We start from the raw sequence: 25,532 nt of genomic DNA, 5'->3' as shown, positions 1-25,532 counted from the left end.
TTAAAAGAGCTGAAAAGGATGTTTTTACACACGTTTTACCGTACCAATATAAAGCGATCGATGTTTTCGAGTTTCCCAGCACTGAGATCTTCTAGAATAAGTTTTTCTGTCATTGTGTACGTATAATTATGTACATTTTGGTAATATCATTTAATATTCTTCACTAAACCCGCTATTGACATTTTTAAATATGGCGGCTTTCCGGAAAAACTAATACTCTAACGTGAACGTAACAGATTCCGGACAGAGTCCTCAAGAAAGTGACCGTTGCGGTAGTAGGGTTACCATTAAGTAACTCTATTCAAATTGTCAGTTTTATATTTCTGTAAGTGGTGCATGTCCGTAAGAAATGGTTGGGTGGGTGACACCCCCACCCCGAAATTTTCAAAAGTACACTGTAGAAAATAAAAGTATAACTGAGTACTCTCTACATGCTTTATGGATATGCCTCCTCAGTAGCGCCTAATGATCTTTTTTTTTCTTTGGAAATAGTGTAAAATGTTTTATTAGTTGGTTTAAGATCCCTCTATGGAAGTGTATTAGTGCCACGAAATTTTTTTTAATGTTGGCTTTAAAAAAATTCTAACCGGCTTTAAAGTTTGAAATTCCAACTTAATCATGGCTTTTCCGACTTTAAAGTTGGCTTTTCCAAGTTTAATCTTGGCTTTTCCAACTTTAATCTTGGCTTTTCCAACTTTAAAGTTGGCTTTTCCAACTTTAATCTTGCCTTTTCTTTCTTAGTATGGCTTTATGAGTTATTTAAGGAATAACTGTCTAATTTTTTGGATGCATAAAATTATCACGCAAGCCAATCGATTGATCATCGTCATGAATCCAAAAAATCTGACAGTTATTCCTTATATTTACATGCTCCTGATTCTGCAAATTTCCGTGCTAATAGCCCTGCTTCTGTCTCTATTTGTCACGCCCCGCACGTGATTTTTTTTAACCGCGCCTATCGATGAACCAGTAGATTTATGTAGAAATAAAGTATTTTTACAATTTGAAATTTTATCTCGGACAAAGACATGAGAAATGTAAATATATTCAGATACATGTATTTTGTAGCTCAGTGGCGGATCTAGAGGGGGTGGGGTGGGTTACGGGAGTTGCACCCCCCTTTTCGATTTGCTAAAAGAGAGAGAGGGAGAGAAAGTGAGAGAGGGCAGTCATGAATGTTGTTTTATTTTTGCAAAAAATGGTGTTGCTTTGGTCTATTTTTACCACATATTTTTTTCGTGAAGTGATGCTTTACCGGTTTTAAGTCAATATCATTTATAAACGTGATATTTTGAATGATCAATTCACGTGTGGATTATTTACGTGAAACAAGATGGAGATTGACATCTGATTATAATTATAATACATGTACATGTATTTTAAAATATGTAAGTGTCTCACTCTCCAAGTTTATCGAGTTTGAATATCCAAAATACCTGCAGTTGCCGTGGAACTAAAAACAGTTAATTTATTTCTAAAAAATTGAAATTTTGCACAACTATAGAAGAGTATATACTGTTTTCAAATCCAATCTAACACAGCTGGGGTCGAGGGGACATACTTATGTTTTGGCTTGCAAAAGCAGTGATTCTTGTATTGTTTGTTTTTATTTTTGACTTTTTTTCTCCCTTTGAAGAACTTCTCAATTTAAATAATCACAAAATAGGATGTGGTAGCGAGGTAGACATTTACTTACAATAACATAGATTTTAAAATTTTCTCACACACTCTTTCTTAAACAGGTCGATCTAGATAAAATACTGGGCCTTTAAAGGGCAAATTTTTAAATCACTAAAGCTAGGTGGCCTGATTTACATTTTAAATTTTAAATTTAGTATTTCACTTTTATCTTAATTTTACATATGTCTAATCAGTTTTTTTTATTATTACAAGTGTTGTTATTAATTGATAGTATCAGGCCCGTAGAACGCGGGGGGGGGGGGGAGGCACTTTTTCTGAGTATAGTATTTTGCTATATAGTAAATTTTCCTTTAGATGCTGGTTGCCCCCACCCCACCCCACCCCCACTTTTTGCCTCTGTTAGGTCGAGAACTGGCATAATCTAGCAAGTGTGCCCCCACCCCACTTTTGAAACCGTTGCTACGGGCCTGAGTATTCCTATTAAGTTGTCGTTTAACCATGTAAACGTACGGTATAACAACTCTTGTTTCCTCTTCAACCCCCCCCCCCCCACCCCCATTGAAAAATTTCTAGATCCGTAGCTGGACTCGTGTTGCTGTTCTATACCTGTAATTACAATGGAAAGAAACGATTTAATTATGAAAGTATGGTGAAAGAAGGAATTATTTCATTATGTTTTCACATACAGAATTGATACATTTAGTTCAGTTGTATTTGTAGCATATAATACAGTGTTCATTTATCCCCTATATTAAACACCAAATAGTTGTTTGAGCTTATTCTCTCAAAATACGAGGGTTGTTCGAAAAGTTCGTGGACTTCTGTCATATCTTTATTATTTAACGTCGTATCATACCCAGATTTGGTAGAAATATTTTAACAATAAATTCACATGATTTGTATTAAAAATTTTAAAATATCTTGATTTATTTTAAACTTATTAGAAGTTAAAAACTGCGAAAATTGGTTGGCGGAGCAAGTCAAAATTTAGTAATTCACAAACAAAACACTAATTAATGACTGTAGTCATATCCTCTGTAAAAAGGGCTCAAAACCAAAATAAATCTAGACGATCAAATTAAAAATTGTCACATCGTTTCATATTCCAAATGATGACTTAATAGATTGCTTCATGGAAAAGAAATCAGTTTCTGAAGATAGGTAGTCCTCATTGAAAAGCAAAAAAGTGACGTCGTAGAACATCACGGAGCAGCAGTTTACGATACAATTTTCTGTTGTACTCTGGAAAACATCAGAATAAAATCTGAAATTGTTGTAGGAAGCATGAAATATCTCAAAAGCGGGTCATGCATATGTGTAAATGGCCCAGGCGGTATTTGAATGATAGAGACTCTGCTGTATCAGAGTAGGACGGTCTGTGAGAAAAACGGATTATCTGTAAAGAATGAACCCAAAAACGTTCAGTAAGTACGGTCTTGGAAAGAGAAAGGCGTTTCACGGTTGCTGGTCTTGTGAAAGCATAGTTAAGTGATAAAAAAGAAAACACTGACAATCAAAATTATGCAACTGGAAAAATTGTTAACAAAATAAATTTCAATTGATAGGGACACGTTTTAAATGAGGAGATATTCGACCAGACTGTGTGAAATGTATACGAGAATATTTTGAGAACCTCATGACGCTATATTTTTGACGTTCTATTGTTGTTTAGTTTGCTCAAGGTTAACAAATATGTTGATTTTAAAATAAAGTAAATTGATTTCTATTAAATTGAATGGAATGAAACTTCACACATCAACAAAATAAATATTTTTACATATGATATTGTGCTTACATTTTCTTTAAAGTAGTATAACGAGGATTAAAATCGTCCACGAACTTTTCGAACAACCCACGTAAATATCTGATCTCTTAAATAGGTTTGGTTGAAATACTGTCACGTACGATGTTGTATGAAATTATTCTCTGTATAATTATATAAGATTGGCTCAAAAAATTCTAAGGGTTTTCACAGTTTGAAGTTATAAGTAAGGTCATAGGGAAGGTCAAGTTAAAAAATAATGGACACAAATTAATTGCTCACCAATCTATTTCAGTGTATTAATTTTGCATTAATAAAGTAAGTAATAATTTAAAATAAAGGGATAAATGCTAAAGAAAAGGGCTAGAAATGCTCAAATTCAAAGTTGGAAAAGCCAAGATGAAAGTTGGAATTACCAACTTTAAAGTTGGAAAAGCCAACTTTTAAGTTAGAATTACCAACTTTAAAGTTGGAAAAACCAACTTTTAAGTTGGAATTTCCAACTTTAAAGTTGGAAAAGCCAAGATTAAAGTTGGAATTACCAACTTTAAAGTTGGAATTTCCAACTTAAAAAATATTACGTGGCTCTAATATGCTTCCGTAGTACTCTATAACTGCACACAAAAGTTCTGATTTTGTGGTATTTTTATGCAGATAGAGTGATCTGTCCTTTAATCAAGAATAAAATAAATTGGAATATAGGCCCACAGTTATTACTGAATTTGTGATCAAATCAAGCATTCATAACACTTTGATAGGCCAAGAGGAATAAATAGAACACTCCTTATCCACTTAGGAACAACAGTGATTTATGTTCATCAGCACTTCATTAATTTTTCCTGGTGGGTAAATGTAAGGTACTAAGGTACCCGAATGTTGAAAATGTGATAGATAAGCTCAATATTTATATTCTTACACACTATGATTTTCTTAATGTCCAAAAAACATTTTTTTTTTCTAGTGTATAGAGGGTCCTTAAGGATATCCGATCCTCAGCTAGGAAGGATAACTCTTAAATTTATTATTTTATATAAAAAGTCTCAAAATGAAGCTTGAAATCGAGATCTTTTCGTGCAACAATTTTTATTTTATGCATCTTGATATGATTCAAGGTTCTTTGAAGTCTTAGAAACGGTCTTGTAAAAAGTTGACATTCGTACCCCATAAAACAAAAAAAAATGAATTCATTTTCAGAGAAATCGAATTTCCTGTAGTCTAGCATTCTAAAGATACCACAGCTTATTATAGCATGATATGAAATTAGATGTGATATATGATGCCTAGCAATGATAGCACAAGCTTTTTACACTTTGTATCATATGACAATTTAAGTAAAAAAGAAGAACTAAAATACTGTATGAGCATAAAAAAGATGCAATTTTCTCTAAATGTCTGGATACCTATATCTTTTTATCCTAAATTATATTTGTTGATCCATTTTCAATTAGAAAATGCATAGCTGGTGTTTTTATTTCCTGAAAATATATTTGAGATTTGATAAGTTTCCCTATATAATATTATTAACTGTAATGATGAACTTTGAAGAAATTCCATGGGTAAATTCACGTTACTATGCATTTTTGTGAACATTTTCAATTACTTAAAAGCTGATTTTCAGAACCCTAGGATCGGAGTACCTTAAACCATAATTTATGATATTTACAAGCATACGGTATATATTTTTTGTTCTGCCCCTTCCTCAACTGAGCATGCTGTGTTTAAAACGGCACATATGCAAATCGACAGACGATAGGAGAACATTTTGCATTGACTAAGAAGAAAGCATGAACGGATTGCTGTGCAATTTGTTGTGAGAATTGTTCTACCAGTCTTATCAGTGGCGGAAACCCCAACCCCGCTCAATGATTTTTTTTCACAAGTGTCATTTTAACAACACATTGCATAATGATACTCTATTAACAAAGTGTGACCATCACAGTAGCTCAGTCGGTAGAGCGCTCGCTCCGTGATCGGAAGGCCATGTGTTCGAATCACGGCCGCGACTGACCTAAGCCGATAAAAATAGGCAGTAACTGTTTCTTCGCCAAGCGCTTTGAAGTGACAGTTGCAGGTCCTTCGGATGAGACCTTAAAAACCGAGGCCCCGTGTCACGGTAGGCGTTGACACGATTAAGAACCCTCACTGCTCAATGGCCCAAAGTGCGAGTAAAGGTCTAAATTTGACTCTTCACCGTTATATGGTGACGTCTCAAAATGAGTGAAAAATCCTCGAATGGGACTTAAAACAACATATACAATCAATCAATCAAATTGTGAAATATACAGCAACTACATCAGTAACAGGAAATCATTTTCGCTTGAACGCATACAATACATAATCAACAGCATAAAAGGCAGTAGGGAGATCAGGTAGACTGCAGCTAGTGATGACACAAGGTCTTAGACCAACAAAAACTACACATAGTGGTATTGCTTCACAGTAATATTCTGGCAAGCATTTTTTCCCTGATAAATGAACGGTTTACTGGTTGTTTGCCTTGTGACCTATACCAAAAGGGTGAAGTCTATAATTAAAAAAAAATGCTAAGAGAGCATTAACTTTTAGTACCAGAGAGTGTGAATTTTTATAAAAGGCTAGTTTTAGGTTATATTTTGGATTTTTCAGTTGTAATAACTTGGTGAATATGTCATAGAAAAATATTTTATTTAAAAACCTTGGGGTACGGAACATGGGGGGGGGGGGGTCTCCCGTCCCCAAGCACCTGTGTTTTATTCAATAATTAAAAAAATTATTAATAATGCCACGGACGTCCGTATACATCTTTTATATGTGCACAATACAGCAGTGATAGATACTATAATATGCAGTTATTCAATAGAACATGGAATACATAAATGCAAAGTGAGAAAAATTGAAAATTTTATAGATTAATGTCATTCCTATATATGTATTATAGATTAGGTATTTAATAATTTTAAAATAGTAATGTCATGTGCAAATTTTGCATTTACCTCCACTCAGTAAATTCAAAATTTACAACATACTTAAAGGTGCTTGGACACAGATTTGAAGTTAATATTTTCTCAAATTTTCGGTATAATATCATGACTTATATGTTTTTATAGCATTTCACATGGAAATAAAATTTAAAAAAAAAATTATTTTATCTGGAAATAATTGAAACTACAAATTTCGGGACGCGTTTGATTGACACATCTATGCACTTTCACAAAGTAAACTTTATCCTTAATACTTAAGAAAAGTAGAAATTTTGTTGTGCATATATGAAAAATATTAAACTATAATCCGGAAAATAGAAAGTAGAAATGTGAGAAAGAAACCAACTCACCAGTATTGTCAGTCTGTGCTCAGTGATGTGTGCAGAGTTTAACAAATTGAACACACCCGTGAAACGTAAACTATTTTTGTAAACGGGGCACGAGCTCTGTTATTGTTAATGTTTAGTTTAAACCATATTTTATTTGAAAATGACAAGCAGAAAATACAGGCAAGTAGTACAAAAAAAAAATCAAAAATGATTCGGAAACAAGTTTGAAAACTTATACTAATCCGTTTCCTTATTATTATGATTAAGATGACAGACCCTTTAATATTAGATAGCTACATAACACGGTTTTAAGCTGCTTAAAAACTAATATTTGAAATTGACATACATGATAAATTAGTTAATGTTTACATTTCAGCGGGTCTGTTCAATTTGTTAAACTCTGCACACATCACTGAGCACGGACTGACAATACTGGTGAGTTGGTTTTGCTTTCTTACATTTCTACTCCGAATTTTCTGGATTAAAGTTTGAATATTTTTCATTAATACACAACACAAATTTTTACTTTTGTTAAGTATTAAAGAAAAAAGTTTGCTTTATGAAAGTGCTAGGATGTATCAATCAAACGCGTCCCGAAATTTGTAGTTTCAATAATTTCCAGATAAAATAATTTTTGTTTATTTTATTTCCGTTTGAAATGCTATAGCAACATATAAGTCATGATATTATACCGAAACTAGAGAAAATAGTAACTTCAAAGCTGTGTCCAAGCACCTTTAGTAAACGATTTCAAATGTTTTGTTCATTACATGTAGAAAATTATGGTCTTTACGTTACTGGGTTTCCATTTTTTTTTTTACTAAGGTGAACTCTGACCTCTTGTATTTTAGAGGGAGAGAGAGAGAGTGGTGAGCCGAATGTGAAACAATGTCTTCTATTAATTTCCCGTACAAGGTGAGGGTTTTATAGATTATTTGTGCTTGCATGATATAGATACATCAACTTACATCAACTTATTTCATTTGCACTCTTGAGTCTATCTATTAGTCCCGCCTTTAAGTTTTTTCTGATAAAAGCGCGCTTTTTTGTTTAAAAATGCTTTAGACTTCCATTTGAAATGGATTTCATCACAGGCGCTTGTTTCATACAAGCTAGTTTACTACAATGCGATATCGTATAGTAGTAAACTAGTATACTGTATGAAATAAACAACTGTGGTTCGAAAACCTTCCAAAAAAAAAAGAGGATCAAAGTTCAATATATTATATAACATTTCCGCCATTATCAGTGTGTCTGTTACAAAAGCGTGTATTACGAATGTGTGTTTCTGCCATAACGACCCAGTTTATTTTCTCTTTAATCGTTCATACTAGGTAGTAAATAGTTTTGTACCCCTTTTCTTAAAATCGATAATGCAATATACTAAAAATCTTTACCCAGGTTAAATGTTCAGTGGCCCTTTTCACAAAACATCTTACGACTAAGATAAAAATGTGACAACTCTGTAATTTTTTGTTTAAGAAATATATTGATTTTTTCCTTAAATATTTTTACAATATAATCTCATGTAATAAAATTATAAGACTTTTATATGTCCTACTACAGCTTAGATACTTTATGCAGAAGGGGAAAAATTGTCTTAGTTGTAAGATTTTTTGTGAAAAGGGCCACTGGTGAGCATGTGGTCCACAAGCTCTTATTAGTGTTTAATATATCGCATAATAAATTCATTACCAGTTTGAATTTAAAAGGAAGTTTCTGTTTAAAAAAAAAATTGAATTTTTTGCTTTTATTTCGACCTTCCTCAATGAAATTGAAAATTCGGAAAACTTATTGTCGTATTGCACATCTACCGTTCATCACAAATCATATTCTTAAAGATGAAATGGCTACTGCGTAAAATGTAAGAAAAGTTCTGGGAACCAGGTTTTCCTAGAAAAACATCATTTGACGACACAAAATGAAATGTACCCATAGAGTGAAAATGAAAAGTTTTGTTTTTGCGATCTTATGCTTCAATTTAGTAAGTGTTTTGTTACTTTTGGAATCAAGTTTATATGATCTTATAATCGTTTAAACAATAAAAGAAATTTACAAATTATACAATATTATGCGAGAATCTTACAGAGGTAGGATGTGTAATACGTATATGCCACTTTTTTCCTGCTTCATGATAACATAGTTTGGATACATATCTAGGATTGTTTATTGTTTACACGCATCACCAAAAAATTATATCTTCTTTATTTTCAATTTTTTAATCAGTCGAACAAGTTCTGTATCTATGACTAGATAATTTCAAATGATATTGGGATATATTTCAGCTTCTTATCAAAAGAATTAATACGATAGGCTAGCTACAATATGTTAAGGTGTGCAGTTTTACAATCTTACAATGACCAGAGATAAAATACCTCGTATATTCACTACTAGAGGAGATGGCATGCTACTGTAAAGCCTTTCCCCCATCACTTCCTGGTGAACAACTTATACAACAAAAACCACGAGAAACATTAGATTTCTCCCAACTTCAAAATTACTGTTTCAAGGGAAACTAACTGTAGAGAACATACAACATTGGATCCATGCAAGTATCGGGGGGGGGGGGGGGGGCACTTTTCCCGTGCATAATGTTTGACCGTTAATTTAGTATGAAAATGGTCATTGAAAGGCCGGCCCCCCTTACTTTTTGTTGCTGTGTGTCCAAACCTCTTATAGTGTACACCCCCAGCCCCAAACACACACACACACGAAATAGAATTTTGATTTTGGAAAATTCTCCCTTTTTTTGGCTTGTCAAAGAAGATGATTCAAGCAAGTTGTTTTATTTTTTTACTTGCTAACCCTCCCCCCCCCCCTCCACAAACACAATGGCGTCACACACGCCTTTCATATATAAATATATATAAATATATGTACTCTTATTGCTACAGAATACTCTTCGTGACTATCATCAAGTTTCACAAAAATACGGACGTGATTTGAATTTAACGAATTACACAAATTAAGGAAAAGTGTCGAAGTCATCTGAATGAAAGATTTACGAACTTCATTGAAAATTCAAAGAATTTTATTATCTCCGATACAACCGATTTCTGGAAATTTCATGCACAAGTATTTCTGACCTCACATTACTGATTAAAAAAATGCGAGTGATGAAACCCCTACTGAGTTGAGTAATAAAGGAAGTAATTGAGTAACATTGATTCCGATAAGTATTTGATCCGTTTAATATTGCACATCATAAACAGATTACATGTATGTTGTGCATATTTGAATACAATATCGATACAAAGAAAAATCCACAATGTCTCGTGCCAAATTTCCATACAAGGTGAGCGAATTTCATATCATATTTGGAAACCCCCAAAAATTAATCAATACTTACTACTTGTTCTGTGCATGTACATTAGAATCCTTTCCATCGAGCTCGGAAGTTGTATATGGAGGATGCCCCCCTGTGCTTAAAAAAAAAGATGTATTAATATGAAGACATTTCGTACCCCATGACTATTCATGCGGTTTCTTGTATAATTCGATTTCAGATTGAACTGCACGTTCATTTAGATGGCGCTATTCGTACGGAAACAATTTTAGAGACGGCAAGGTAAGTCATTAGTATCAGAAACTTATCCAAAACTAAAGGTATGTATAATAAAGAATTGTGAAAAACATCATGTTTTGCACCAAAAGAGAAAGAAAAATAATAAATTGATTCATAATTTTTAGCGTACTAAGAATATTTGTGAATCTCAGCCCTGAGACATTTTCATGTGCCCTGTTTTTGATGATAGCTTGTCCTGCTTCAGCCTACTAGTATATCAAGTCTAGTTGTCCCCCGTCTGTAATTTTTCACTTTTTCATCTTTTCTTGAGAACCACTGGACTAATTTCAACTTAAGGTGGCACAGAGCATTTTCAAATGAAGGGGATTAACAAGTGTTCATTTTCTTTCAAGGGGAGATAATCAAGAAAAGGTTAGAATAGGGTGGGGCTTTTCAAAACCACTGGACCAGAAGCGATGTATAAAAGTTTACATAAAAATATATGGGGGAAAATCTTTTCAAAAACCACTGGACAAGAAAGGATGAAACATATGTGAAAACTTCCTTAACTGTTAATTCTATGTTGTTCAAATAATGGACCAGGGATATTTAAGTTGGGGCAAAATACTAGCAGATCAAATTTTTACATCCGAATATAAAGGACAGAAAATCTTTAGAACCACAGGGCCATGGTAAGTGATACCAATATGCAAATATCCTCAAGTAATGGATATTCAAACTTGAATTTTCGGGACCTGAGATTGAAGCACAGTAGAGAATGGAATACATAGGAAAATTTATTTAAAAATCTTATCAAGAACCACAATAGAATGATTGATTTGAAAACATTGCCAAACTGTATAGATTTATTTTTTTCTCAATTAAAAAAAAAACTTTGACGAAGAACAGGACTAAGCCGTTTTAGTCATTTCACATTGAAGCATCCTCATGCTGTGTGCACTTTGGAGCTAGGAAGGGGTCACGATATAGGCTCAAATATATAATGAAGAACAGCATAGCCAAGATTACTCAGTAATTGAGCATTGTGATCCATGAACACTCCATTTTTAAGTATTTTACTTATTACAGGCGACGAAATATAAAATTTGAATGGGAGACACTTGAGGAATTAAAGTCCCATTTGGTAGTGGCGAAACCCCCCTATACATTTAAGGCACTGTTGGAGAAATTTGACACCTTCATGCCTGTGGTCGCGTAAGATCTTAATAAAGCTCATGACACAGTCAAACAGTCGATTTTTGAAATAATATAACCGTTATTTTATCGTTACGTATAAATGCATGAAATCACAATCTTTTTTTCTGTACAGAGGCGACAGAGATGCCATATATAAGATTGCCTATGATTTTTGTGAGGATTGTAAGGCTCACAATACTTTCTATGTAGAAGCCCGCTATTCGCCTCACTTGTTTGCAAACAAAATGACAAACGGTGCCAAGCCACCTTACGCCGAAACAGAAGGGAACATAACTCCAAAAGAAGTTGTAAACATCATTTGTAACGCATTCGAAAAAGGATCAAAAGATTTTGGGATAAAAGTAAAAACTATTCTATGCTGTGTTGAATATAACCCAGGTAAGTGTAAAGCTTACGGGTCTTTTTGCGTTTTTATGTCCCCGTATCGAAGATTCGGGGGTATATAGTTTTTGCCCTGTCCATCCGTCTGTCTGTCTGTCTGTTTGTCCGCAAAAACTTCAACATTGCCCATAATTTTTGATTGGTTGGAGCCATGGCTTTCATATTTCACATGTGTATTCCTTGTGAGAAGACCTTTCTTTGGGTACCACCATATTTGACCTTTTGACCTTGACCTTGGAGTTTGACCCAGTTTTGCAAAATTTTTCCCAACTTTAACCTTGGCCATAACTTTTGAACGATTGGAACTAGGGCTTTCATACTTCACATGTGTATTCCTTGTGAAAAGACCTTTTTTTGGGTACCACTATATTTGACCTTTTGACCCCGAAGTTTGACCTACTTTTGAAAAACTTTAACATTGGCCATAATTTTTGAACGGTTGGTGCTAAGGCTTTCATACTTAGCATATGTAATCCTTGTGACAAGACCTTGCTTTGGATACCAACAACTTTGACCCCTTGACCATATCTTTTCAATGGTTGCTGCTAGGGCTTTCACATTTCACAGGTATATTCCTCGGTACAAGACCTTTACTTTGGGTACCAGCATATTTGATTTGCATTTGAAAAAAATAACCTTCGCTATAAGTTGCCATACGGGGGCATCAGTGTTTCACAAACATATCTTGTTTTTCTTTGCTTCAATTACGTAATGTTTAGTAGAAAATCGCATACAAAATTGTGAAACCTTAGTATGGTTTGCCCCTCGTACTTAAAATTCGCCTCCTCATTTTGCCAAGGGCAGAGTATTTGGCATATATACAATATATATAGTCAGAATATTTTTTCTTAGCTGTTTTGTATTAAAATATGGAAAGTAATGAAATTAAATCATCGTTGATATGCATATACAATCACTTAAGAAACAATAATGAATACCACAGCAATTTGAAATATTTACATTTTCAAATATCTTTGTCCGAGATAAAGCCGTATATATAATTTTAAAAAAAGATGATTTTTTCATAAAGATATTGGTTTATGGATAGGCGTGGTTTAAAAAATCATGTGCCGAGAGAGTGGGAAATTGGGCGGGGCTTGGAGCCATGAAAATATAAGGAATAACTGTGGGGTTTTCGGTTTGGTTTAAATTTATGATGATGATCAAGCAATTGGCTTGCTTGAAAATTTTATTCTTTAATGCCTTCCGTGTTTATACATATTATCATGCAAGACAATTGCTTGATCACACCATCAAACCAAAATACTAGACAGATATTCCTTAAATATGCAGAATGGTCAATGGAAGTGTTCGAGTTGTGTAAGGAGTTTAAATCACGTGGTGTGGTAGCCATTGACATCGCGTGTGGGGATTTGGAACCTGGAGTTGAACATGAAGAATTGCATACAAGAGCCTTCAAGGTATATTCACTTGTTCACATACACTGATTTACAAACAATTTATAGAAAACTTTGAATAAAAGTGTGATGTGTCTATCAGAAAGTATTTCTCTCCTTCTCTAGGAACAGAAAAACAACTTACTCACACGGTCTGGTAAATTTATAGACATTCACACTACAAAATGCAGTTTTATGCTGGTATTTTTAGAGTGGGAGTAGGTGCGAGTTAGAATTATCTAAATCACACCAAGGGAGATGGATAGCTTTAATTTTGGGAGGAGGATCCACCATCAGCATCAAACTCGCTTCAATGTGATGACCCGCAATACTGGTTTAAGTCATGGACTAATGAAGAATTAGCACTGTTTGTCTTTCATTAATCACACTTAGGTCAAATCATTTAATAAAACATTCATAAGCAATTATTGAGCTTGTGTAATGCACTAAAATATAAACAAGGCTAAAATAAAAACACTTATGCAGAATACTTATTCAGAGTATACTATATTCTTTGAGTCACCGCAAAAATAAAGCGAGCTTGAAGCCTATATTGGATGCATGATAGTACGCTGTCGTATACATGTATACTTTGAAATATAGACGTCTTATGTTCCTCCATGAGTTTTATTAATGGTTATGGTACAGTTTATTTGAAAACACAATCTTTGCAAGTGCACCTGTAATTGACTTAATAGATATTTTTATGCTAGTATTTGGGAATTGATGATGTCATATCCGACATGTTTATTTCTAATATTTTCCTCTTTGCAAATAAGCAATGCACAAATTTTATAAAAATTGAAGATGATCATAAATATATATTATACACATATAGCCCTTTCATGAGGTCGATCCGTAAATATATCGACTTCACAGAAAAAGCATATCGACCGAGCACGAAGTGCGAGGTCGATATGCTTTTTCAGTGAAGTCGATATATCTATGGATCGACCTCATGAAAGGGCTACATTTGTTATATTATTTTTTACAGAGATTGACAAAATAAAATTTGAACTAATGGGAACAAGGCACACGCTTTCTTTCTTTCTTTTTTTTTTAACACGTAGAGACTAGAGATCAAAATAAACTGTTTAATTAATTGTGTTTCCTTTATACTGATAGAGTGATTTAGGGAATTTTTCAATTTAAAAGGCTACATTTGTTTTATTATATTTTGTGTCGATTTATGAAAAATATATCTAATATGTTTTAATATAGAGTAGATTCTTATTCAAGGCATTGTTATGTCTTACCAATTATTACAGAACATCACAATAAAAAATTGTAGGAGTTGAAGTATAATTTTTTTCCAGACTGTATTAGCTATTGTGAGTTCAGCACTATTATTGTTTTACAGAAGATTATTACCATTTTTAGAAACATCAAGTCGGTATGAGTTTCAAAATCTTAAAATAATAACACAAGTCAATATGATGTTATATATTTGATCATGTGATCAAGTTTGAACCAATCAGAAAAATTATATATATATATATATATATATATATATATATATATATATATATATATATATATATATATATATATATATATATATATATATATATATATACATTTCCAATGTCTTTGTCCGAGATAAAATTACAAATTGTAAAAATACTTTATTTCTACATAAATCTACTGGTTCATCGATAGGCGCGGTTAAAAAAAATCACGTGCGGGGCGGGACAAATAGAGACAGAAGCGGGGCTATTAGCACGGGAATTTGCAGAATCAGGAGCATGTAAATATAAGGAATAACTGTCAGATTTTTTGGATTCATGACGATGATCAATCGATTGGCTTGCGTGATAATTTTATGCATAAACGCCTTCGGCGTTTATGCAAATTATCACGCAAGCCACTCGATTGATCACATCATGAATCCAAAAAATTAGACAGTTATTCCTTAAATATATACATATATATATACATACACACACACATATATATATATATATATATATATATATATATATATATATATATATATATATATATATATATATATATATATATATATAAATATAATTTTGACAATCTTTTATTTTTACTACATGGTGAATTCGAGGTTTTCAGTTGGAAGTTTTTTTTTATGCCACCTTACCCCCAAAATGAATTTTAATGAACTGCATTTAATTCTCAACAGATTTAGCACTAATTTCTTTTCTGAATAAAAGGAGGGAGTAGTGAAATTTTAACTGATACGAAGGGGAGGACTATGTGTGCAATACCTTAAACCAGCTCTGTTACAACTCGATAATGTTTTTTTTCTTCCTTAGCTTGCATTTGAGCATGATATACACAGGACAGTCCATGCAGGAGAGAACGGAGCGGCAGCGGGCGTTAAACTGGTAGGAATCTTCTTAAATATGGCTACCCTGATACATTAAAAATAAATTTCATAAATATTTATTAACTGGTTCGAGTTCAACATGCATTATGCATTTTGTCGGACCCAAGAACCAAACTGTTTGCCTGCATGAGTCATTCTGTCGGAGGCAACAGTTTGGTTCGAGGGTTCGACAAAACGTTCCCCGTCAGTAAACGTTTTGTTATATCTTTTATCATAATTTCCAAAATATTGGGATCCAAATACTTTTGACTGACTTCAATGGAAACACCTACCATATACCTTAATTTTGCATAATTTAAGAATTACAGACAGTTAAAAGTTGGTGAATTGCGTCTAATTCTGGCTAACGATCGACGAGTTTTGAGATTTAGATTAGTGTTGATAGTCACGTGGTACTCCGGATCCTACGTCATGTGCGCGACGACTACTTAACTCTGTACAAGTAGAGCTTTTTCAAAAAGCTTACCGTCTTTAGCAACAACCTTAAACACTAAACTGAGCTCAACCTATCAGGGTGTATAATTCTTGAAAAATTCTTAGTTTTGTATTTCTTCACTTATAGTTTTTTTTTTCTGACGTAAGCACTGCCAAGAGAAAGGTTAACAAATGCTCGACTGTCTCCGTAAACTTCGACTCTGCAGCCGAGTTCATTCTGCAAACCTTGGATGATTCCGTCACCTTTGTGATATGTAGATAAGGTATGAATCGGCCGAGGTGTGTCGAGTGCTGCCGAGATTAGAAAGACTGTGCAAAACAAAGGGGAAAAGAATACATTCAAGCTCTAAAACTTGCATGCAATAAAGATCAATTCTGTTAACATTGAAAATGTAGAAACGTTTTACTATTAAAAAAAAAAAAAAAAAAAAAAAAAAAAAAAAAAAAAACTAGCATGCTATTTTGAAAGAATTACTGCGAATTTCCACTGTTCGTTTTGTCATATTTTTTTACGATTGAAAATCTTGAAAAATTGTTAAGTCGTACGAAAATTAGATCATCAGAAAATGATCTCCCTTGCCTTGAACAGCATTTCAACCAATGAAATAATTGAAAATTTTCTCATCATGCAATTTCTACCAATCACTAAAGAGAGGAAGTGCATAGTCCGAAGACTGTAAAATACTTCAACTCTGTATACCGTCTTCCAAGGAAGACGGTAATTAACCACAGGCACTTGTTTCGTATACAGGACACCCCCTACTTTTTCTTTTCACAAGGTACTTAAGTCAACTTCAGATACCCCCACTTCAGAATAAAAAACTCGGAAATCTCTGGATTTATTAGCTCTACTGGCCAGAGACTAGAAGAGCTTATGCGATATTAAGGTGTCCGTCGTCCGTCTGTCTACAATTTTTCAAAATGCTATGCCTCCTGCAGTTTTGATCTGATTTCAATCAGGCAAACAAGTAGACTACACCAAGATACATAAATCAGTGCATCGGTTTTTGATTTTGATGAACAGTGTTGCCATGGTTACTAAACGCAACTTCTACTACACTTTTGGTCTGATTTCAATATAACCTGGCACACAAGTAGACTACTCTAAGATACATCAATCAGTGCATTGATTTTTTTTATTTTGGTGAACAGTGTTGCCATGGTTACCAAAACTAGAAATTTTTGTGAAATTCCTTTAAAACGCTCCCCCTACTACTGTTTTGGTCTGAATTCAATATTACTTGGCACATTGTAGACTACGCTAAGATACATCAATCAGTGTGTTGATTTTTTTAATTTTGGTGAACGTTGTTACCATGATCACTAAAAATAGAAGTATCTGTGAAATTGTACTCCTCCTCCCATAGTTTTTGTGTGTGAAATTCCTTTTAAATGCTACTTCTCCTACAATTTTAGTCTGATTTCAATATAACCTGACACACAGAGTAGACTACACCAAGATACTTTATTCTGTGCATCGGTTTTTGATTTTGATGAACAATGTTGCAATGGTTACTAAAAATGGAAAATTTTGTGAAATTCTTTCAAAAGGCTACTCCTCTAACTGTTTGAATCTGACTGTAATAAATCTTGCCATAAAAAGAGAATAAAACCAAGGACCATTATTCTAATTATTGCTGTTGCGCAGTTTCAAGTGCAAGTGCTACTTTTCTTTTCCTTTGCTTTTAGTACAAACCAGTAAAGCTACAGTCTAGTCAGAGTATCTGGTCCTACAATATAAGCCTAACCGGAAGTTGATGTATCCCTTGTGAAGTCTTAAAATGTGCTGAGACAATTTTCGAGGAATAAATGAGTAGTTTATAATAAATATGCTCCTCAAAGGACATTAAAAAAAGTATCTCGAACGAACTATTAGTATGTTTTGTTAAGTAGGTTAATGACTGATAAATTATTGAATACAAGTTTGAAGAAGGGGTGTCTGAAATTGAGTAAAATAGGTGCTTTGTTGAAAGAAAAAGTAGAGTGTCCTGTACAGGAATATAAACATACTAAAAAAAACCGGTAAACGAAAATTCAATAATACGGGGCGGCAAATAAGTGTTTGTTGCTAAGACTTATGCATAACTTCAATAAAACCATGCAGTAAAATGAATTCCTGCTTATCATAAATTTATAAAAACAACAATAAAAAATCGTAAAAATAGATGCAAACATTGCGATAGGTGGCGACTATTGTGACTTTGAAATGAACGTGTTTTTACATAATATGTCTGTTTTTATAATTAATTTTCGATGAAAGTCTGCGAATATATATCTGCGCTGTATTTTTTATTTTATTTTTTTTTTACTCGTTTTTAATGTCTATAACTATGTAAGAACTGGTTGACAACTACTTAGTATTTCAATGTTAATGTAACATTTTCCTACGTGCGTAACTGTCGCCAGCAAATTTGCAGTGCTTCATTGGCATTAAACAAGCAAACAAATGTTTGTCCAGCTGTGGTCAGCCGACCAGATCGTGGACATTTAAGGAAGCTCTAAACACTGCACACTAAAGAGTTCTACTTATAGGGTAGTTTTATGCAGTTAGAGTGATCTGCCCTTAGAAGTAAGATAGAAAAAACGGTTATTTACAGATAATTACACAATTTGTAATAGATCAGAATATTCCTAGCTTTATATTAGACCAAGAATAAGTAATTGATTTCATTTTTTCCATTATTTTTCCCAATGTAAGTAAACAACAGTGATTTCTGCTCACGAATAGTCCATTGTCTTTGAGCATTTTTCCTGCAAAAATAAGGCAGGTACCCTATGTTGAACATGAACCAAAAAGACTCAATATGCGTATCTTTATATGATATATTTTTCTCCAAGTCCAAAAAGCACTTTTTGTTAGTGTTTAGAGCTTCCTTAATCTACAAATGTTTCGTACACGATTCCTGCAGATCACGCGCCGATCTTTTTTAGATATGGCACACATGAATTGCTACATCAACACCATGATATTTTGTTTTTTAGATTAAAAAAAATCATAGTCATGCTTTAACACAGGGAATATATATTTATATTAGCTGTGTAAAGTTAAGCGGTCATGTTTACTTCTCAGTAAAACAACAGCTGGAAAATATTACGGAGAGAAATTTCATTTTAAAATGAACATCACTGTTGTTAAAAGATTCCGTAATTTAACGTTTTGTTGTTCTACTGTATATTTAGTTTGGACTTGACATTTTCCTAGGCACTGGATGAGATGCACGCGGAGAGGATTGGGCACGGATATCGAGTTGTTGACGATCCGGAGTTGTACGAACGCTGCCGGAAACAAAACGTGCACTTTGAGGTGTGCCCCCTGTCTAGTGTCAAAACTGGCTCCGTCTCCCAGGATCTGGACAAACACCCCCTTCACAAGTAAAATCACACTAAAAGAAGTGCCACCTTAGATGATGTAATTTTTGCATATTCTTTTGCAATTGTAATAAAGTGAATATAAAATAAATAACTCTTGATTTGGCAGGTTCATCGACGATAATGTGAATTTTTCGATTAATTCGGATGACCCTATCGTCCTTGACAATGACCTTACTCAGGACTATGAGATGGTTATGGAAATGGGACTGGACAAAGATCACGTGATCGCAACGGTAGGTATAGCAACAGGTCAATACCGGTGGCTGTGGTTTTTCCAGCAACAGCAAGCACCAAAAGGATGTATTAATTGCTTGTATTTGGTGATATATGATACTTTTTTTTAAATTATGCTAATAACCAAGTTCTCCATGAGTGTGCTATTAATTAAAATATGGATGCAATTAATTAATTTTAACAAGTGACTAGTCACCAAATGTCATAGGGACTTAAGACAATCTTAGCAAAATCGGGTATATAGTATAATAGGGGAGCTCCCCTATTATACTATATACCCGATTTTGCTAAGATTGTCTTAAGTCCCTGTGCTAGTCACCATGTAGTTAGAAGTTTTTCATCAGAAAATCATCCTTTTATAAGTATTTTAATATATTCTTGAGCATTTGAATATGTGGATATTCTGTAAGCATCAGGCATACAGTACTAACGATCTTTGTAAACATAAGATCAGTAAACTAGTGTTTATTATAGAAGTCATTTTCCATTTTTAAGACATTCGGTATTATCAATTTACATTCTAGTAATATTGCTACAAACTTCACTGTAGGAAAGCCGATGACCGTAATATAGTTTACGGTCATCAAAACATGTCGGCTGAGATGATCGGTTGAAAATTTTCGACGGCGATTATAAACATTATTCAATAAAACTGAATAATTTAAGGTATTGGTTAAACGAACATCGATGTTATCTCCACACCAGTAGATGTTGTTTACCCAAACAAAAGAAAATGAAATGATAAAAGGCCTTCGAAATTTTGCAGTATGATGACCGTAACAAACACATTCCAGCGAGAAGATGATGACCGTAAAACAGTTATATAGATGACCGTAATCTTTGTACAAAATTCATGTTAGATGTTTTATATCTTATTTAACATCAATTCTTCATGTTCTATAAGTATTATTTAGAGAACGAGATGGGTTCTGTATCGTAGATACAAATTTTGGGGTGGACGAGTGCGTAGCACGAGTCTCCACCCCCAAATTTGTATCTACGATACAGAACCTGTCGAGTTCTCTAAATGATTTGTGACACGATCAATCAAAGAAAAATAGCTCCGCCCACTTTATAACTGTGCAGCATCCAAACTTCCGTCAGACTTCTGTAGATGAGGCCTCGATGGGGAGTATACATCCGCAGTATATATATTTCCACGAAAAACGTAAGATTCGGTCAGATCAGTTTTGACAATTAAATGGGGTAGTTGAATCGAGTGATAGTCAGTCTTAATGGATAAGGTGGAGGATTTAACAGTAGTTGTTGTGGTTTGTTGTACATGGAGATTGATCATAATATATTTCAGGGATCTTAAAATCCCGGTTTAACTAGATTTACAAAAACAGGATATACAGAAAACTCTTCGATGAACTTTGATGCCACAGATTTTTATTTTCTAATTGAATTGCGACATTAAAAACGTAGTGAAAGAGACGTGCGGTTGTCGTCAGCGATAAGGATTTAAGATGAAATTTTTAATTGAACGAGTTTGCACGAGGAGAGTGGTATTTTCCATTATTGTGAATTTTCCTTTCAATCGAAATTACGTGTAGATTCTGTGTGGAATACGTTTTTAAAAGTGATTGAGAATTTTTGACATTTTTCATTCCCAGGGAAATATTTCTCCAAAATTTATGATAGAAAAACTTCAGCGTTTACAAACTTGTACGTGCTTTTTAATAAATTGAATCAGATTTATTTTTAGACCGTGCTGTATTTTAGATACAGAATAGTTGGCTAATAAAATACGGTATACAGTGCTAATACAGAACGGAAAGTAGCTCCACCCACCATACACCCGTTCTGTATTGCTAATACAGAAGAGTAAACTTCAAAGAAAAACACCGCTGTCGTGTCACAACACCCCTGTAAACAACTCTGATGTGATCGGCAACACTTGAAGAAAATATCGTAAAGAATAAGTTAAAGCAGTTTTGTATGTGCTGGAGTATAACCAACTGTAAATAATGCTAGAAAAGATTTAATTCGGGCAAATATCACCCAGATTAAATTTGTAAAATAATTTCTGTGCAAATGTTACGGATCAAATCGACAATGCTCCAAACATCGAATTTTCATGCTTTGAGATAGTTTAGATTATTATCATCTATCAACATTGAAGGTCATTCTTAGAGGTATGAACTAAACATTTTAAAATTAAAACTGTATACATTAGCATCAAAACAACTTTTAATTGGAAACTTTGACAACTGCGAGGCGATCGTCAACGACATGTATCGTTTATTAAGCGATCGTATAACTGGGAAATAGCGTGAAAAAAAAAACACAAATCAGAGTAAATTCTGATTAGGAAGTGTTATTTCGATGTATAATATATTATTAAATTCAAACAAGGCAGTCGGTCATTGTGATATATCGTTTTTAACCATTAAAATTGACCTACATAAATATCAGAAATTAAACTTAACTATGTTAATCAAGGAGATACTACGGAAAACGAACTGGAGGGCTCGCAAAGTTTTACCTCAAAGTTATAGCAGTTATAATATCTCATATAATATATTTCAACAGAACAGAATTTATTTGCAGGCACACAGTATCGTTTTTTAAAAAAAAAAAAAAAAAGGGGGGGGGTAAAATGTAAAATTACCTTAGAAAGTTTGACAAGCAAAATAAGTTATATTTAGAGTACGAGTTTCTTACTGTATCGGAGATACAGGGCGGGGCTTAAGGCGAGAGCGATAGCTCGAGCCGGGCCCCGCCCTGTATCTCCGATACAGTAGGAAACGAGTATTCTAAATGACTTGTGACATGACCTTTCTTATGACCTCGCTAATTTACATGTGTATTTGGGTATATATCTCTCAACTAATCAGATGATTTTGCAGAAAGTCGATTTAGTACCCCATTTTTAGCAATCGCAACTGAAATGTCGAGTGAGGTGGATGTGCAGGTATCTATCAATTGATTTAATTATAATTAGGAGATGCATTATATAATGTGTTTTCCCAAAATTTAATTTATATTTGATTGCGTAGGTTTTTTCCTTTCTATTTCGCTCTTGCTCACTTTTTTTTAAAATCTAAGCTACAAATTTAGTGCAAAACATTTTGGTACATAAGAATCATAAATGGGAATGTATTTGAAGCAAAAATGTTTCGGGGAGGTTGTATTCTGAGAGAAATGTCCGACAATGTCATCGACCGGTCGTCATACATGTGTATACAAAATTCTTGGCTCCAAATTGAAATAAACAGATGTAAGAAAGGGGACATATTACCTTCATGTTTGAAACAAAATGTAGAGGCACCAAAGGCAGATCCAGCACTCACTCGCGCGCGTCGGTATCCCCCCCCCTTTTCGAGATTTTTTTTTTCTTTTTTGGCTTTCGTAAATTATGTTTGCTAAATCAAACTTGTATATTACACTTTTAATTTATAAACACGAAACGATCACGCACATATAGTGTCAGGCCTGATTATGAATCTAACCCCCCCCCCCCACGAAACCCCCGATTTTCCAGTTTGGACATTTTTTTTTTTCGAAGAAAACCATTTGTGTACTGCCCCAACTCCCTCCTTTCTAAAATTTTTGAATCCGCCACTGGTAACTTTACGTTGTAAAATTCTATTCTTAATTCATCTCAAATTTTGAATAAATACTAACAGCGCTATCATGCGATTTGATTGATTCTTATGTCTATATCATTTAAGATACGGATTCAGTTATCCGTCATCGCTAGAAATAAACCGTACTGTATCGTTGATATTTTGCAGATACAGAACAGTTTATGCTTATTTGCATAAGAAACGCCCACTAAAAGTATTCTGTATCGCAGTTATTGTACGGCTGACTTCAAAGGAAAACTCGCCGGGTCATGTCACAAGAAAGGAAAATTGTCCAAATTCGAAAAATCCTTTATTGAATGTGTGTGTGTTGGGGGTGGGGGTGGGGGAGTTTGGTTTCTTCTTTCACAATCAAATTTTATTCACAAAGTACCAGAGTATCACTATTTAACTATACTGCCAAAAAAGGGGGGAGGGCAACCAACCTTTCAATAAACATTTCAACTGTTACAGTAAAAAGTTATGTTTAAAAAAGTGGAAGGAAGCAGCCTCACTAACCCCCCCCCCCCAACCCCCCCCCCAACCCCCCCCCCGTCACATTTTGTGATATCCCGATGAGTTGTACAACTCAGAGGCAATAAAGATTTGAATTGAATTGAGTTTAATAGAGTTAGCTATCATTATTTGAAGGAGTTGGAATATGGCCTTTCTGACATATTTTATTTCTTAAATAAAATTTGTAACATGACGACTTTTGTAAGAAAGCAATAAAACATGTCAAAAAGGACACATACCTATCATTTCCCCTAAATTTTCCATATCCCGTAAATAAAAAATATAAATACTACAATAATAACAATTTTCAGTAAAATGATAACACTTGTAATTTTAGTTTAATTGATAGATATCCCAACTCCTGTAATTGTTATTTTTATAGTATAGTGTATTAATTTTTTTTTTATTTACTGAAAATTTGGGTAAAATTTATAGGTATGCCAACTCTTGTGATTGAACAGCCATTCCCTAGACAATAAAACCTGTTTTTCTATAATCCTAAAATTCGGTCCTTCCAATACTTTTTGTTAGTATCTGATTCATTTTAATCGAGTGCCAATAGACAATTATTAGCAAGAGTTCTGGGTTTTTGATTTTGCTGTCTTAAAATGTAGACATAATTATCCAAGCAGAAGATTAGAAAATCTGTCAAACCCCCCCCCCCCTTCTTAAAAATCAAATGTTCGGTGCCCTGTTCTGTTTCGACAGACTTTCAGCCCATGTAAATCGGTAAACTCTTAGTACTATATTTCATTAAACTGTTAAGGGTATTTAATGAATTTCAAATTGCACGATCGCATGTTTATCATATTTTCTTAGTTGTATGATCGCACACAGAATCGTTGCCGATCGTAAAAAACGTTTGACACGTGTACACTTCAAATCTTTATTTTGACGCTTTCTGTTTGATATTACGGTCATCATAAATTTACGGTCATCCCTCTTCACGGAATAAACTTCGATTACGGTCATCTTAATATTTTGTTACGGTCATCATTCTCAAAAACTTTGAGGTCGTACTTCAGCTTTATTTCCTTAAGTTCAAGTAAGCTATAATAACCAATAGCAAGTTTTCATTAGCGTACATTCAATTTTCAGCGGAATTTACACAGACATGCTATAAAATGTTTGATATCTTGAATGAAAAATTCTTACCGGTCAGCTCGGCCGACATGTTTTGATGACCGTAAACTATATTACGGTCATCGGCTTTCCTACAGTGAAACTTGCTAAACAAACGTCCGTTTTATCGAGTTTGTATTGTAGTGTTAGGGAACTGCATTGGCTCTTGGTTATCAATACATTTACACTCATCAGTCAAAAAAGCTCAACTAATCCCATTTAAGATACAATATTCTATTTTAATCAGATATTTCACGCTGCCCGGTCCTGTTTTGCTTCACCGGAAGAGAAGGAACAAATTCTGAGGGATCTGGTCAAAGTATACGGAGACAAATTTATGAAGATGTGAAACCGGAAGTATTGGTCAGACGAAATCCATCTTCAACATAAAATATCCATCAAGACGATGAAGCCTATGTCACATACTTGAACTATTGAAAAACGTTTTTAGAATGTTAAATGTGTATGATTTTTTCAATCTGGATATTAAAATATTAATAAAACCTTCTTTTTGGAAATACAAAAATAGACAAATCCTATCTATTCAAGATGTTTAACTTCTTACTTTGATCTTACTATATTACTTATTTGATGAACTGCACTAAATGAAAAAAAAAGATAAGAAAAATTAAAAATGTACAGTTGGCTTGATTCGTTGTTTTCCAAGGATTCTTCTGACGATCACACTGAATAAAAAGTACATTAAAGTTTGTTATATTTTTTACTTAAAAA

The 25,532-nt window shown here is 33.7% G+C and overlaps 2 protein-coding genes across 3 annotated transcripts in view; one reads left to right on the top strand and one right to left on the bottom strand.

Moving 5' to 3' along the window:
• Positions 1 to 192, bottom strand: part of LOC133189955 (uncharacterized) — a 37,913-nt gene extending 37,721 nt beyond the window's left edge. The window contains exon 1 of the mRNA XM_061325405.1: positions 45 to 192. Coding sequence (XP_061181389.1) covers positions 45 to 113 — 69 coding nt within the window. The 5' untranslated portion in view covers positions 114 to 192. The remainder of the gene's footprint in view (positions 1 to 44) is intronic.
• A 7,340-nt stretch (positions 193 to 7,532) lies between these two features.
• Positions 7,533 to 25,510, top strand: LOC133189810 (adenosine deaminase-like). Of its 2 annotated transcripts, none has more exons than XM_061325205.1 (9): positions 7,533 to 7,607; positions 10,199 to 10,260; positions 11,287 to 11,412; positions 11,528 to 11,793; positions 13,090 to 13,217; positions 15,479 to 15,550; positions 19,190 to 19,359; positions 19,466 to 19,592; positions 25,048 to 25,510. In XM_061325205.1, the coding sequence occupies exons 1-9, from the start codon at positions 7,581 to 7,583 to the stop codon at positions 25,147 to 25,149; spliced, it is 1,080 nt and encodes a 359-aa protein (XP_061181189.1). In that variant the 5' UTR covers positions 7,533 to 7,580; the 3' UTR covers positions 25,150 to 25,510. The 2 variants fall into 2 exon arrangements, with proteins under 2 accessions (XP_061181189.1, XP_061181196.1); XM_061325212.1 differs by lacking the exon at positions 7,533 to 7,607 and adding an exon at positions 9,941 to 9,987.
• Positions 25,511 to 25,532: the final 22 nt, after the last annotated feature.

The sequence above is a fragment of the Saccostrea echinata genome, unplaced genomic scaffold (genome assembly GCF_033153115.1).
Source record: "Saccostrea echinata isolate AGI-Se365-2 ecotype Australia unplaced genomic scaffold, CSIRO_AGI_Sech_v1 ptg000001l, whole genome shotgun sequence".
NCBI lineage: Eukaryota > Metazoa > Mollusca > Bivalvia > Ostreida > Ostreidae > Saccostrea > Saccostrea echinata.
Note: the sequence above shows the minus strand (reverse complement) of the source record. Positions and strands in the feature narration are given on the sequence as shown.